General features: G+C 47.5%; 1 protein-coding gene across 3 annotated transcripts in view; it reads left to right on the top strand.

Annotated features, from left to right (window-relative positions):
• The window catches only part of mcm3 (minichromosome maintenance complex component 3), a 48,882-nt gene that overhangs the window by 31,091 nt on the left and 2,900 nt on the right, over positions 1-14,891 (top strand). For all 3 annotated transcript variants that reach the window (XM_072515129.1, XM_072515139.1, XM_072515147.1), the window contains 4 exons: positions 6,330-6,480; positions 11,427-11,567; positions 13,261-13,355; positions 13,723-13,835. In XM_072515129.1, the coding sequence (XP_072371230.1) occupies positions 6,330-6,480; positions 11,427-11,567; positions 13,261-13,355; positions 13,723-13,835 (500 nt within the window). The remainder of the gene's footprint in view (positions 1-6,329; positions 6,481-11,426; positions 11,568-13,260; positions 13,356-13,722; positions 13,836-14,891) is intronic.

Below are 14,891 nucleotides of genomic sequence, written 5' to 3' on the forward strand. Positions count from 1 at the left end.
ATGGCGGACAGGCTCGAAAGGCTGGAAGTTCTCTGCTCCTAGTTCCTATGTTTTAATGAGGGTAGCTATTGCTAGAATTATAGAATATTATAGCTGGGAAACAGCCCATTTGGATAGTAATATTCTTCCGAATTTACTGAGTTTGGGCCAATCACTGTTCAAGTATCTGATTGTGAAAGTAATTTTAACTGAGTAATAGCTTGTGGTAGAATGAATCCAACCACATGACTTGCAGACTAGTTTCTAATCCCTTGCGATTAAATTTGTGCCCTTACTGTTCTGTTCTCGCAGAACACCCTAACCTTTTTCAGTAAAATTGGCTTTAATTTCTCGGGCGTCTCCATTCTCCGTGAATCAGGTTCATGAATTCAAACCTGACTCTACTCCTGGGCTGACCTTCCCAGTTCAGCGCCGAGACACGGCAGAATTGAGTCCCTGGTTGACATTCATCCCTTAACCAATGCCCAAACTATTAACAGCTTATTCATTTCGTCTATGGAACCTTGGTGTGCTACATTTGCCTGCCAAGCAGTGAAATCATTCAGTGACTGATATGACTTTGATGCCCTATAAACAAGGCTGTAAAAAAACAAAAAACCTTGCTGCTTTTTAATAACTGTACTCCTTGGCTACATCACTCATTTCTGAATGTTTCCGTTTTAATTTCGCACCTATTTTTCACATTTCAAAGCTTATCCTATCACTGCTGTGGCGTTTTCTGTATCTTTGTGTGGTCTCTGTGTGTGCGTCTGTGTGTCTTATTCTGATCAATGCTTTTTCACTTTGCAATTGCAACAACTGAAAGTGCCAACTTCAAGGAACAACCTGTTTTACATTCTGCTGGATTTCTGTAACCTTCCCTGTGATGGAACTCGGTGATGTACATGAGCATATTCTTAGGGGTGCACATCTCAAAAAATCTGTCCATGTCCACCCACGTCGTTGCTACCACCAAGAAAGCACAACAGCGCCTATACTTTGTCAGGAAACTAAGGAAATTCGGCATGTCCACATTAACCCTTACCAATTTTACAGATGCACCATAGAAAGCATCCTATCGGGCTGCATCACAGCCTGGTATGGCAACTGCTCTGCCCAGGACCGCAAGAAACTTCAGAGAGTCGTGAACACCGCCCAGTCTATCACACGAACCTGCCTCCCATCCATTGACTCCATCTACACCTCCCGCTGCCTGGGGAAAGCGGGCAGTATAATCAAAGATCCCTCCCACCCAGCTTACTCACTCTTCCAACTTCTTCCATCGGGCAGGAGATGCAGAAGGCTGAGAACACGCACGAACAGACTCAAAAACAGCTTCTTCCCCACTGTTACCAGACTCCTAAATGACCCTTTTATGGACTGACCTCATTAACACTACACCCTGTATGCTTCATCCGATGCCAGTGCTTATGTAGTTACATTGTATATGTTGTGTTGCCCTATTATGTATTTTCTTTTATTCCCTTTTCTTCTCATGTACTTGATGATCTGTTGAGCTGCTCGCAGAAAAATACTTTTCACTGTACCTCGGTACACGTGACAATAAACCGGTTTCCTCCCACAGTCCAAAGATGTGCAGGTTAGGTGGATTGGCCATGCTAAATTGCCCTTAGTGTCCAAAATTGCCCTTAGTGTTGGATGGGGTTACTGGGTTATAGGGATAGGGTGGAGGTGTGGACCTTGGGTAGGGTGCTCTTTCCAAGAGCCGGTGCAGACTCGATGGGCCGAATGGCCTCCTTCGGCACTGCAAATTCTATGATATAAACAAATCCAATCCAATGTATTTTAGAAGGGCAATTAAATAGTTCCTTTGGTAAAGAATACTAAAGGCGAGGGGAGGGGTGGCAGAGGGAATCCTACTTGGCAGTTCACAGGAAGAAAGTTCACAAGTACAGATTTGGTGCTCTTGTCTTGGCTCGGTGATGTCTCATGCTGGATAATGTTGCCAACATAGGTTGCAGTGGTTAAGGTAGTGGATGGAGTGTGATTGTGCGGTGGTATGATGCAATAGGAAAGCTTCCTGGAACTCGGTGATGTACATGAGCATATTCAGTGGTATTGAAGCTTCTTACAGAGCAAATTCAAAGTGTTTTCTCTGTCGTCGTCTCTCACCAAATGAAGTGTTTAATTTTCCAGGTCCAAAGACATGCAGGTTCGGTGGATTGGACATGCTAAAATTGCCCTTAGTGTCCAAAAAGGGTAGGAGGGGTTATTGGGATAGGGTGGAAGTGAGGGCTTAAAGTGGGTCGGTGCAGACTCGATGGGCCGAATGTCCTCCTTCTGCACTGTATGTTCTATCTTTTGAACCTGGTTAACATCCATTTCGCCCTCACCCTGTTCCTTGGCCGCCAACAAACATTTGCATTTGCTTCAGTTTTGCGAACCGGCCTCTTTGTGATAGTTTATTGAACATCCTCTTTACAAAAAATCCATGTATTTCCCATCTACGACATTCCTTGTTCTAGCCCGTTCCCATTTAAAACACACGCGCACACTTGGCAAACACATCTGGCCTTTAATATTCCTGTGCTAACTATCCTTGACTAACCCATGCAGTTCTAATGCTCATCGATTGACCAACTTGGCTCTAATTACCGCGTCTATCCTCTTGAAATGAGAGTATATAATGTTTCTCCCTTTGTCTGCATTAAAGAATTTAGTTTTACCGACTGATATTCCAGCTGATTTACTCGTCGTTAAAAGGATTTCATTGATTTTATCTACCGGTAGAATCCAGAGAATCCCTACAGTGCAGAAGGAGGCCATTCGGCCCATCAGGACTGCACCAACCCCCTGAAAGAGCTCCCTAACCTAGGCCCACTTCCCTGTCCTATCCCCGTAACTGAGCGCGTTGATCATGGCCAATCCATCTGCACTGTTGGACTGTGGGAGAAACCGGAGCACCCGGAGGAAACCCACCCACGCAGACGCGGAGAGGAGGTGCAGACTCCAGACAGACTGGAATCGAACTCGGGTGCCTGATGCTGTGAGGCAGCTGTGCTAACCACTGTGCCACCGTGCCGCCCCTTAATCAGTAATTTTGATGCGTATTAAAGTTTTGGGAACATTACTGGGTTGTTGATGCGCTCGTTTGACATTTAATTACACCTTGCATCACTTGAAGAGAGCAGGAAGGATAATTAATTTGTGTTGGATGATTAATTTAGGTACAGGTGCTGAGATGCTGAGACTTCCTCTGCATATAGTGTTGTCTGCAGCAATGGCATCTAAGCCACTAATCTGCACTGTGGTTTCAATAGAAGCACAGTCTGCATCTACTTATCAGATTGTAAAGTGCAGAATAGGTAATTATACATCCTCTGGACCTGCAGGGCAGGCTGAGTCACTTTGCGTTCTGGGCAGTGGGTTACTACGACATTGACTGGCTGCCAACTCTCTCGGGTTGTCTGGTCATCGGAGCCTTGCTTCAGAATAAGTAATTGACATCCAGTTAGAAATGATTCAAAGTAGCTGCCCGTTTGGTGAAAGTCGGGATTCGGGGGGTCATTAACTGAGTTTCCACCTGGACTGAATGAATATACCAATGACGGTAGCTGGCTGGAAGGGGCTACTAATGGATCAGTCTCACGCGAAGAAGACAAATTGATCTCTGGGGTCCATGCTGGATCCAGAAGGACGCCCAGAAGTTGACAAGTTTAGGACACAACCAGAACATGTGGGTATGATTGCGCCCCCCCCCCCCCCCCCCCCACCCCAGAACAATTTTCACACATCCTCCACCCCCGGAGAAAAAAAGCAATCACCCTCACTTTGGTCAGATGCGCCCTGTTCACCACTAGAAGCCAGTAGCTTGTTAATCAACATCGTATCATCCCAGTTTGGATTATACACATTAACTAGGACCACTGAGGTACCCGCCAAAGATCCACTGAACCCGTTCAGGTCCGCCAAAATGTTAGCAGCCTAAGAAGGAGCCTTTTTATTAATCAAAACCATCTGAAAACTATCCCTGCCTCCCCAACACCACGCCCAAATAAATCAACAAACAGCAAAAGGTGAGTGAAAACCCCCAGTCCCTAATTCAACTACCCCCTAACTCCAAACAAACCCTAAAAGCATTATCGAAAATTACAATAAAATAATGAGCTGCATTTACCACGACCACTTTGCTTCCGTTAGCTAACCTTTCAGCTAGCAGGACGGCCCCCGCCTGGAGTAAAGACAAATAAATAACCATGACAACCAGTCCCGCCCACGTCCAACTTCAATAATGAAAGAAAAGCACCCCTCCCACACAAAAACTGGAAAAGACAAACATGTGCAAGAAACCCCAACAATTCCCCATAACCACATGCCCTCCCTAAAAACCCCGTACAAATTGCAATTAACTCACCCCCCAGCCCATGCTTCCTAATAATAATAATAATCTTTATTGTCACAAGTAAACTTACATTAACGCTGCAATGAAGTTACTGTGAAAAGCCCCTAGTCGCCACATTCCGGCACCTGTTCAGGTACACGGAGGGGGAATTCAGAATGTCCAATTCACCTAACAGCACGTCTTTCGGGACTTGTGGGAAACCGGAGCACCCGGAGGAAACCCACGCACACGCGGGGAGAACGTGCAGACTCCGCACAGACAGTGACCCAAGGTGGGAATCGAACCTGGGACCCTGGAGCTGTGAAGCAACAGTGCTAACCACTGTGCTACCGCGCTGCCCACAGAACAAAGATCTCCGGCGCTTCGGAATAATAGTCCTTTATATCTGCCCCTCGATCCTTTACTGCCGTTCTGTTAGGTTAGGAGCTGTTTAGCACACTGGGCTAAATCGCTGGCTTTTAAAGCAGGCCAGCAGCACGGTTCAATTCCCGTACCAGCCTCCCCGAACAGGCACCGGAATGTGGCTACTAGGGGCTTTTCACAGTAACTTCATTTAAAGCCTATTTGTGACAATAAGCGATTTTCATTTTCATCTGTGTTCAGTCTCCTTTTCCTGCTTTTGCTCCACACGCCTCATCCTCCTTGTTTAACAAAATGCTTAAAACAAAAAGCAGACAATGTTGCGAGTCCTCTGTTGGATGAGAGTCTTGGACGTTTCAAAGCCTCCGCGTACATTGCCTTTGGGAATCCTGTTTGAGATTTCCACTACATTTTGTGTGGAAAAAGCTCTTATTGACTTTACACAAGTTCAGAGTGTAGTAGTATTAATCCGAGGATTTGGAGTTGCTACTGAGAGAAATATCACCCTCGTGCCAATGAAGCGAGAGTGAATATCATTGCTTATGTTAGCTGGGCTATATTGTCATTTTCCTAACAAAAGAAAGGTTTAAGAAGTCACTAATCGATAATAAAGCAGTGTTGTTTAACCAGTATCCAGATGTGACTAATTGAGAATCCAGGTGAGACTACTGACTAATCAGAAATGCAATTTAAAAAATGTGCTTTGGACCCCCTCACTGGCCCATGTGATCTCAATGTTGCCTGAAAAGACTTTTTTAAAAAAAAAAATTAAAGTGCCCAATTAATTTTTTTCAATTAAGGGGCAATTTACTGTGGCCAATCCACCTACCCTGCACATCTTTGGGTTGTGGGGGCGAAACCCATGCAAACACGGGGAGAATGTGCAAACTCCACACGGACAGTGACCCAGAGCCGGCATCGAACCTGGGACCTCGGCGCCGTGAGGCAGCAGTGCGCCTTAGTAATATTTGTATTCCTACTCTCGTCTCCTCAACATGTGAAATACTGATACACTTTCCTCAATCCTTTATGGGACGAGTGCTGCTGGCTAGGCCAGCGTGTATTACCCATCCCTAATTGCCCTTGAGAAGGTTATGGTGAGCTGCCGTCTTGAACCGTTGCAGTCCCTGTGGGGGTAGGTACATCCACACTGCTGTTAAGATCCACAATTTTGTGACAGTGAAGGAACACCAATATATTTCCAAATCAGGATGGTGTGTGGCTTGGATGGGAATTTGCAGGGGGTGGTGTTCCCTCTGTTTGCGACCCTTGTCCATAATCCCATTGTGTTGATTCTCCTGAGCTGGCACCCGAAGAGTGTAACCGTGAAAGAGTTATCAGAATGTTCTAAAATTCCCCGACTGACTCAAATAAAGGAAGCTGCCAGCTTGATGTGATCCGGTCCCAGACTGGTCACTTGTAATGCCCCAGGCAACTGGAGATGGGCAGTGAACATTTTCTCTTCATTGTTGCTCCCATCGCCAGTGCATACATGGTGTCTGTGCTTTTCACAGTAACTTCATTGCAGTGTTCATGTAAGCCTACTTGTGACAATAAAGATTATTAAAATTATAAACCTTATCTGCTTGGATAACTAAATTACCTTTCTAATTGTCTTGTGCTGCAGAGAGAAGATTGTCAGTATGGAGTTCATGCGCAAGTACATCCACGTAGCAAAGATTATCAAACCTGCGCTCACGTCTGAGGCGGCGAATCACATTGCGGAGGAGTACTCCAGCCTTCGCAGCCAGGATCAGATGAGTTCCGATGTCGCTCGGGTTTGTGCACTTCTGGTTTCTTTTAAATCATTAGCTTTTCGCAAACCATTTCTGTAACGTTATTTATTTTAGTTCATATTCACACAATCTTTAAATAAGTTAAGAGCCCATGGTGTTAAAGGTAAGATCCCGGCATGGATAGAGGATTGGCTGACTGGCAGAAGGCAGAGAGTGGGGATAAAGGGGTCTTTTTCAGGGTGGCAGCCGGTGACTAGTGGTGTGCCTCAGGGGTCGGTGCTGGGACCACAACTTTTCACAATATACATTAATGACCTGGAAGAAGGAACTGAAGGCACTGTTGCTAAGTTTGCAGATGATACAAAGGTCTGGAGAGGGACAGGTAGTATTGAGGAAGCAGGGGGGCTGCAGAAGGACTTGGACAGGCTGGGAGAGTGGGCAAAGAATTGGCAGATAAGAACATAAGAACGAGGAGCAGGAGTAGGCCATCTGGCCCCTCGAGCCTGCTCCACCATTCAATGAGATAATGGCTGATCTTTTGTGGACTCCGCTCCACTTTCCGGCCCGAACACCATAACCCTTAATCCCTTTATTCTTCAAAAACTATCTATCTTTATCTTAAAAACATTTAATGAAGGAGCTTCAACTGCTTCACTGGGCAAGGAATTCCATAGATTCACAACCCTTTGGGTGAAGATGTTTCTCCTAAGCTCAGTCCTAAATCTACTTCCATTATTTTGAGGCTATGCCCCCTAGTTCTGCTTTCACCCGCCAGTGGAAACAACCTGCCCGCATCTATCCTATCTATTCCCTTCATAATCTTATCTGTTTCTGTAAGATCCCCCAATAAATTCCAACGAGTACAGTCCCCAGTCTACTCAACCTCTTCTCGTAATCCAACCCCTTCAGATCTGGGATTAACCTAGTGAATCTCCTCTGCACACCCTCCAGTGCCAGTATGTCCTTTCTCAGAAAAGGAGACCAAAACTGAACACACTACTCCAGGTGTGGCCTCAGTAACACCTTATACAATTGCAGCATAACCTCCCTAGTCTTAAACTCCATCCCTCTAGCAATGAAGGACAACACTCCATTTGCCTTCTTAATCACCTGTTGCACCTGTAAACCGACTTTTTTGCGACTCATGCACTAGCACACCCAGGTCTCTGCACAGCAGCATGTTTTAATATTTTATCATTTAAATAATCCCTTTTGCTGTTATTCCTACCAAAATGGATAACCTCACATTTGTCAACATTGTATTCAATCTGCCAGACCCTAGCCCATTCACTTAGCCTATCCAAATCCCTCTGCAGACATCCGGTATTCTCTGCACTTTTTGCTTTACCACTCCTCTTGGTGTCGTCTGCAAACTTGGACACATTGTCCTTGGTCCCCAACTGCAAATCATCGATGTAAATTGTGAACAGTTGTGGGCCCAACACTGATCCCTGAGGGACACCACTAGCTACTGATTGCCAACCAGAGAAACACCCATTAATCCCCACTCTTTGCTTTCTATTAATTAACCAATCCTCTATCCATGCTACTACTTTCCCCTTAATGCCATGCATCTTTAACTTATGCAACAACCTTTTGTGTGGCACCTTGTCAAAGGCTTTCTGGAAATCCAGATATACCACATCCATTGGCTCCCCGTTATCTACCGCACTATTAATGTCCTCAAAAAATTCCACTAAATTAGTTAGGCACGACCTGCCCCTTTATGAACCCATGCTGCGTCTGCCCAATGGGACAATTTCCATCAAGATGCCTCACTATTTCTTCCTTGATGATAGATTCTAGCATCTTCCCGACTACCGATGTTAAGCTCACTGGCCTATAATTACCCACTTTCTGCCGTCCTCCTTTTTTAAACAGTGGTGTCACGTTTGCTAATTTCCAATCCGCCGGGACCACCCCAGAGTCTAGTGAATTTTGGTAAATTATCACTAGTGCATTTGCAATTTCCCGAGCCATCTCCTTTAGCACTCTGGGATGCATTCCATCAGGTCCAGGAGACTTGTCTACCTTTAGCCCCATTAGCTTGCCCATCACTACCTCCTTAGTGATAACAATCCTCTCAAGGTCCTCACCTGTCATAGCCTCATTTCGATCAGTCACTGGCACGTTATTTGTGTCTTCCACTGTGAAGACCGACCCAAAAAACCCTTTCAGTTCCTCAGCCATTTCCTCATCTCCCATTATTAAATCCCCCTTCTCATCCTCTAAAGGACCAATATTTACCTTAGCCACTCTTTTTTGTTTTATATATTTTCTTTATCTTTATAGCTTTTTTAGTAGCTTTCTGTTACCCCCTAAAGATTTCCCAGTCCTCTAGTCTCCCACTAATCTTTGCCACTTTGTATGCTTTTTCCTTCAATTTGATACTCTCCCTTATTTCCTTAGATATCCACGGTCAATTTTCCCTCTTTCTACCTACCGTCCTTCCTTTTCGTTCGTATAAACCTTTGCTGAGCACTGTGAAAAATCGTTTTGAAGGGTCTCCCCTGTTCCCCAACTGTTTCACCATAAAGTCTTTGCTCATAGCCTACCTTAGCTAGCTCTTCTCTCATCCCATTGTAATCTCCTTTGTTTAAGCACAAAACACTAGTGCTTGATTTTACCTTCTCACCCTCCATCTGTATTTTAAATTCCACCATATTGTGATCGCTCCTTCCGAGAGCATCCCGAACTATGACATCATTAATCAATCCTGTCTCATTACACAGGACCAGATCTAGAACCGCTTGTTCCCTCGTAGGTTCCATTACATACTGTTCTAGGAAACTATCGCGGATACATTCTATAAACTCCTCCTCAAGGCTGCTTTGACCGACCTGGTTAAACCAATCGACATGTAGATTAAAATCCCCCATGATAACTGCTGTACCATTTCTACATGCATCAGATGGAATACAGTGTGGAAAAGTGTGAAGTTATGCACTTTGGAGGGAGGAATGGAGGCATAGACTATTTTCTAAATGGGGAAATACTTAGGAAATCAGAAGCACAAAGGGACTAGGGAGTCCTTGTTCACAATTCTCTTAAGGTTAATGTGCATGTTCCGTCAGCAGTTAAGAAGGCAAATGCAATGTTCGCATTCATGTCAAGAGGGCTAGAATACAAGACCAGGGATGTACTTTTGAGGCTGTACAAGGCTCTGGTCAGACCCCATTTGAAGTATTGTGAGCAGTTTTGGGCACCATATCTAAGGAAGGATGTGCTGGCCTTGGAAAGGGTCCAGAGGAGGTTCACAAGAATGATCTCTGGAATGAAGAACTTTTCGTATGAGGAACGGTTGAGGACTCTGGGTCGGTACTCGTTGGAGTTCAGAAGGATGAGGGGGGGATCTTATTGAAACTTACAGGATACTGCGAGGCCTGGATAGAGTGGACGTGGAGAGGATGTTTCCTCTTGTATGAAAAACTAGAAGCAGAGGACACCATCTCAGACTAAAGGGACGATCCTAGAGATGAGTAGGAATTTCTTCAGCCAGAGGGTGGTGAATCTGTGAAACTCGTTGCCGCAGAAGGCTGTGGAGACAAGGGGCGGGATTCTCCCCTCCCCGGCAGGGCGGGGGGGTTCCGGCGGGATGGAGTGGCGGGAACCACTCCGGCGTCGGGCCGCCCCAAAGGTGCGGTGGTCTCTGCACCTTTAGGGGCCAAGCCCTCACCTTGAGGGGCTAGGCCCGCACCGGAGTGGTTTGCGCTCCGCCAGCTGGCGGGAAAGGCCTTTGGCGCCACGCCAGCCGGCGCCGAAAGGTCTTCACCGGGCGACGCATGTGCGGGAGCGTCAGCGGCTGCCGACGTCATCCCCGCGCATGTGCAGGGGAGGGGGTCTCTTCTGCCTCTGCCACAGTGAAGACCATGGCGAAGGCGGTAGATAAAGAGTGCCCCCACGGCACAGGCCCGCCCGTGGATCGGTGGGCCAGGCCACCGAGGGGGCACCCCCCGGGGCCAGATCGGCCCGCGTCCCCCCAGGACCCCGGAGCCTGCCCGCGCCGTCTTGTCCCGCTGTTCAAAAGGTGGTTAATCCACGCTGGTGGGACAGGCATTCCAGCAGTGCGACTTCGGCCCATCGCGGGCCGGAGAATCGGCGGGGGTGGACCTGCCGAACGGCGCGGCGCGATTCCCGCCCCCGCCGACCGGCTCTGCGCGATTCCCGCCCCCGCCGAATCTCTGGTGGCGGAGACTTCGGGACACGGCGGGGGCGGGATTCATGCCAGCCCCCGGTGATTCTCCGACCTAGCGGGGGGTCGGAGAATCCCGCCCCAAATCGCTGAGTGTCTTTAAGACAGAGATAGAAAGGTTATTGATTAATAAGGGAATCAGGGGTTACGGGGAGAAGGCAGGAGAATGGGGATGAGAAAATATCAGCCATGATTGAATGGCGGAGTAGACTTGATGGGCCGAGTAGCCTAATTCTGCTCCTATGTCTTATGGAGTTGCAAGTGACCATTCAGTCACACGTTGCCTACTCATGTGATCACAGCACATCCTGACTGCACAGCCAGATATTTGGCCATGGGCTGCTTGCACTGGGGGCCATATGGGTGATGGAGCATGGGGTAGGGATCCTGAGCCATCTGCATTGGTGTTAAACTGGCGTTGGGACGGCTGCTCCTGCTCGCCTGTCAATACCTCTGTGTCAGTAACAGATTGGTGACAGCAATCTTGAGTTTCACCCTTTTAAGATCGGGTACAAACCACCCTTCTAAAGAATTGTGGTTGCGAAGCTGCTTTGTTCCCATTCGACTTAAAAGGTGAATGGTTTCAAAGTAAAATGTCAGCGCATTTAATTTCCTCCTCCTCCATCTAACCTAACCGCCCCTGCGTAAATAGTCGGCCTGTGTTCGACACAGTGGTGAGGTTCTGCTCAGTGGGGAAGTCGCTCCTGCACTGATTTAATGTTGCCATCTAGTTGAGGATTTTGTAACGAGTTGTGTTTTCCTCCTCCTCCCCCAACCCCCCCCAACACACCTTCAGACTTCACCTGTCACAGCCCGAACTCTGGAAACCTTGATCAGACTGTCCACGGCTCATGCCAAAGCTCGCATGAGCAAGACCATCGACCTGCAAGATTCCGAAGCAGCAATTGAGCTGGTGCAGTTTGCGTATTTCAAGAAGGTGAGAATGAGGTGTGCGGGCGGGTAGCACAGACTAACCGTGCGCTCCACCGTTACTGGGGCCTTTGTCTCCGACTGTGCTGATAACATACAGATCGAAAACAGACAGCAGGGTGGAGTTGAGGCCAAGATCAGACCAGCCATGATCTTCTTGAACGGCAGTCAGTAACTGGGCCTATTATAATCTAGTGCTAAGGTGACCCTAGTCCAATCATGTGCACTCATTTCAGTAGAGACACTTCAGTCAAAACGGGTAAATGCTCTCCGTACAATTGCCAAGTGAAGCAATCTGCGATCTATAAATGCTCGCACTCTGCTTTTCCTCTCACTGACGCAGTTTGAGGTTCACGTACACGTCGTGTGAATGAGTCTTGAGATCACGTGATCAACAACCACCTTTCTCTAATGATTTAAGCCCCGTCGCTGAGGTTAACGTTGCCGATGGTTCTATTTCTGTTTGTCAATGGAATCCCAAGAGGCTGTCTGCGTCCAGCCATCCATTCTCACCCTAAGTTTAAATCTCTGATTTCTCTTTTCGAACACTAGTTCCCGTTGTAAGAGTTTGTGATATTGGGTTGAGATCGGAGTATCTTGCATCTGCCTGAGGAGATTCCCAGACTAGGAAATTCCTCCCCGCGCAGGTTCCACCCAAGGTGACTGACTGCGGGTGAGGAAAAATAGGAGCTCTTGGCCGAAGGCAGGGGGTGGTGGTGCCGTGGGAGTGGGTGGGGTTCTAACTGACCATGTCTGATACTGCTGGCATCGTGCGGTGCCCCCGCCCTGCAGGACACATGCAGGACAAACACCCAACCCATAGAAATTTAGTTAGGCCACATTTGGAACACTTGTGTCCAATTCTGGTCCCCACACTACCAGAAGGACGTGGAGGCTTTGGAGAGAGTACAGAAAAGGTTTACCAGGATGTTGCCTGCACTGGAGGGTATTAGCTATGAGGAGAAATTGAATAAACTGGGATTGTTCTCCCTGGAGAGAGACGGAGGCTGAGGGGCGACCTGATAGAAGTTTATAGAATTATGAGGGGTATAGAGAGGGTGAACAGTCGGAGGCTTTTTCCCAGGGTGGAAATGACAATTACAAGACAGTCCCTGAAGTCCGGGATGGTTGGGCACCCTGGTTCCAATGGAAATTTTAAACTTCTGGGACTGTGCAAAGGCCCAGTGTTTCTGTCAGACCTGCCACTTCAGTCAGACATGCCCTGTTCCAAAACCACTGTTGGGGGGGCCAATCAATTGTTTTGGCTTCAAAGTAGCTCTGTTTCTTTGTAAAGATGGTAGCTGACAATACAGAAGCATTTGGGGTTTATTCTTGCAGCACGCGGAGATAGAACATGGTTCAGAATCTCATCAGTGGAGTTTTTTATCCTGTCCCAATAAGCTCAGCTCAACAGGCTGGTGGTGTGCCAATAGAGGGAGTTGGTGCATGTCTGGGAGCAGCACGTGCTGCTTCATCATCGTGCCATCATTATGGAAGAAGGATCTGGGTCGAACCATTGAGCTGCGTGTGAGCATGCTAGAGAGATGGCCACTATTCTCCTCTCCATGGCTTGCTGCTTCATGTTAACAGGAGCAGGCTGAACACACTGTCTACCCAGCCGTACTCCTGACTGCAAAGGAGGCCCCGCTGTAACGTTTCCAACAAGTCACGGAGCTCTAACGTTAGTTTGTTTTGTTTAGGTTTTGGAGAAAGGGAAGAAACGGCATAAAGAGGAGAGTGATGTCGAAACTGAGGAGGAAGAGATGAGCCAGGAGGATGGAGACAGCAAGAAGAGGTAAGGGTGCGAGTGCCTGTGCGTGTCAATGACAAGGTGTCCCAGTCACTGATGGGAATGTTTCCTGTCCTCGGCTGCTACATTGTGCAGGAGCTGACTGTTCCTGGAGAGGCTCCACCCTGTGAAGGCAGCCTTGAGTTTAAGAATGAAATGACTCCCCGCTCGGCAATCTAAATGTTAACAAAATGGCCGTTTTTCAGGCTGGTGCAAGACCAATGTGATCGTTCGCTTGAGGATCGATGCCCATGTTTTCTTCTCTCACTAATAATCGCCACCCACCGCCTTACCTCCGTTGGCGAGGACACTGACTGGGGGACAGTTCCTTGTTCGCGATCCATTGCGTTGACACTCTGCTCCCTCCCCATAGGCGAAAAGCTCAAACTGAAGACGGCAAAGGCAGGAAGCGGAGACGGGAGCTGAAGGAGGGCGAGCAGTATGACCCCTACGACTTCAGTGATGCTGAGGGAGAGACTCCCGATAGTAAGTCCCCGTATTCGGGCTCTTGTGAAGATTGATCTTGGTGCAGAGTATGTCTGGGGGCGACGGCAGTGAGTGGGTTTACTGCTGACTCTCCGCGCGGTGTGTGAAAGCCGTGTGTTTAGTGGAGAGACTGACTAACTTCCTGTTCAGTTTTGTTTTCACAAGAGGCTGACAGTTGGTCATTGTAACTTTGAGCGGTTGGATTAGTGGTTTACACTTTGAGATAATAACCAATATCCTAAATAGTGGCGATTGACTAATAAATGTGGTAGCGCAGTTATCTAAAATTAGAAATCCAATTGAGCCACGGCAATGGATCCATAATGGGAACGAAGAAATTACAGAAAGAATGTGTTCCTGCACAGTTGTGGATAGTTCAAAAACTCTTGAGTCTGAGATTTACGCTGGTTATTAATGCCCCTTCCATGAAGCATTTCAATGAATTGAAACTTGTGATAGCGTGACTGAGGGCAGCACGGTGGCGCAGTGGTTAGCACTGCCGCCTCACGGGGCCGAGGTCCCAGGTTCGATCCTGGCTCTGGGTCACTGTCCGTGTGGAGTTTGCGCATTCTCCCCGTGTCTGCGTGGGTTTCGGCCCCCACAACCCAAAGATGTGCGGATTGGACTCGCTAAATTGCCCCTTAATTGGAAAACATGAATGGGTATACTAAATTTATAAGAAGAAAAAAAGAGAGAGCGTGAGTGTTTGAGTTTGAAGATTTCTGTTTCTTCCCTGGAGTATGGGTGCCCAATTTAAATGATGTAACTCTGACCACATCTTTCAAACTTGTTATGAGCCCTGGGCCAGACCCCCCAAATTGTTGGTCAGTAATCCAAGGCCGGAATAGAACCCGGGTCCCTGGCGCTGTGAAGCAGCAGTGCTAACCACCGCGCCGCCCATTATGAATCTGGGATTTAAAGCTAGTCTCCGTAATGGTGACCTTGACGACCATCGTCGACTGTTGTAAGCCTCCATATGGTTCACTTAATGTCCTTTAGTGAAGGAAATCTGCGGTCCCTGCCTGGTCTGGGCAGACTCACCACTACTGTGGTTGA

The sequence above is a fragment of the Scyliorhinus torazame genome, chromosome 1 (genome assembly GCF_047496885.1).
Source record: "Scyliorhinus torazame isolate Kashiwa2021f chromosome 1, sScyTor2.1, whole genome shotgun sequence".
Taxonomy (NCBI): Eukaryota; Metazoa; Chordata; class Chondrichthyes; order Carcharhiniformes; family Scyliorhinidae; genus Scyliorhinus; species Scyliorhinus torazame.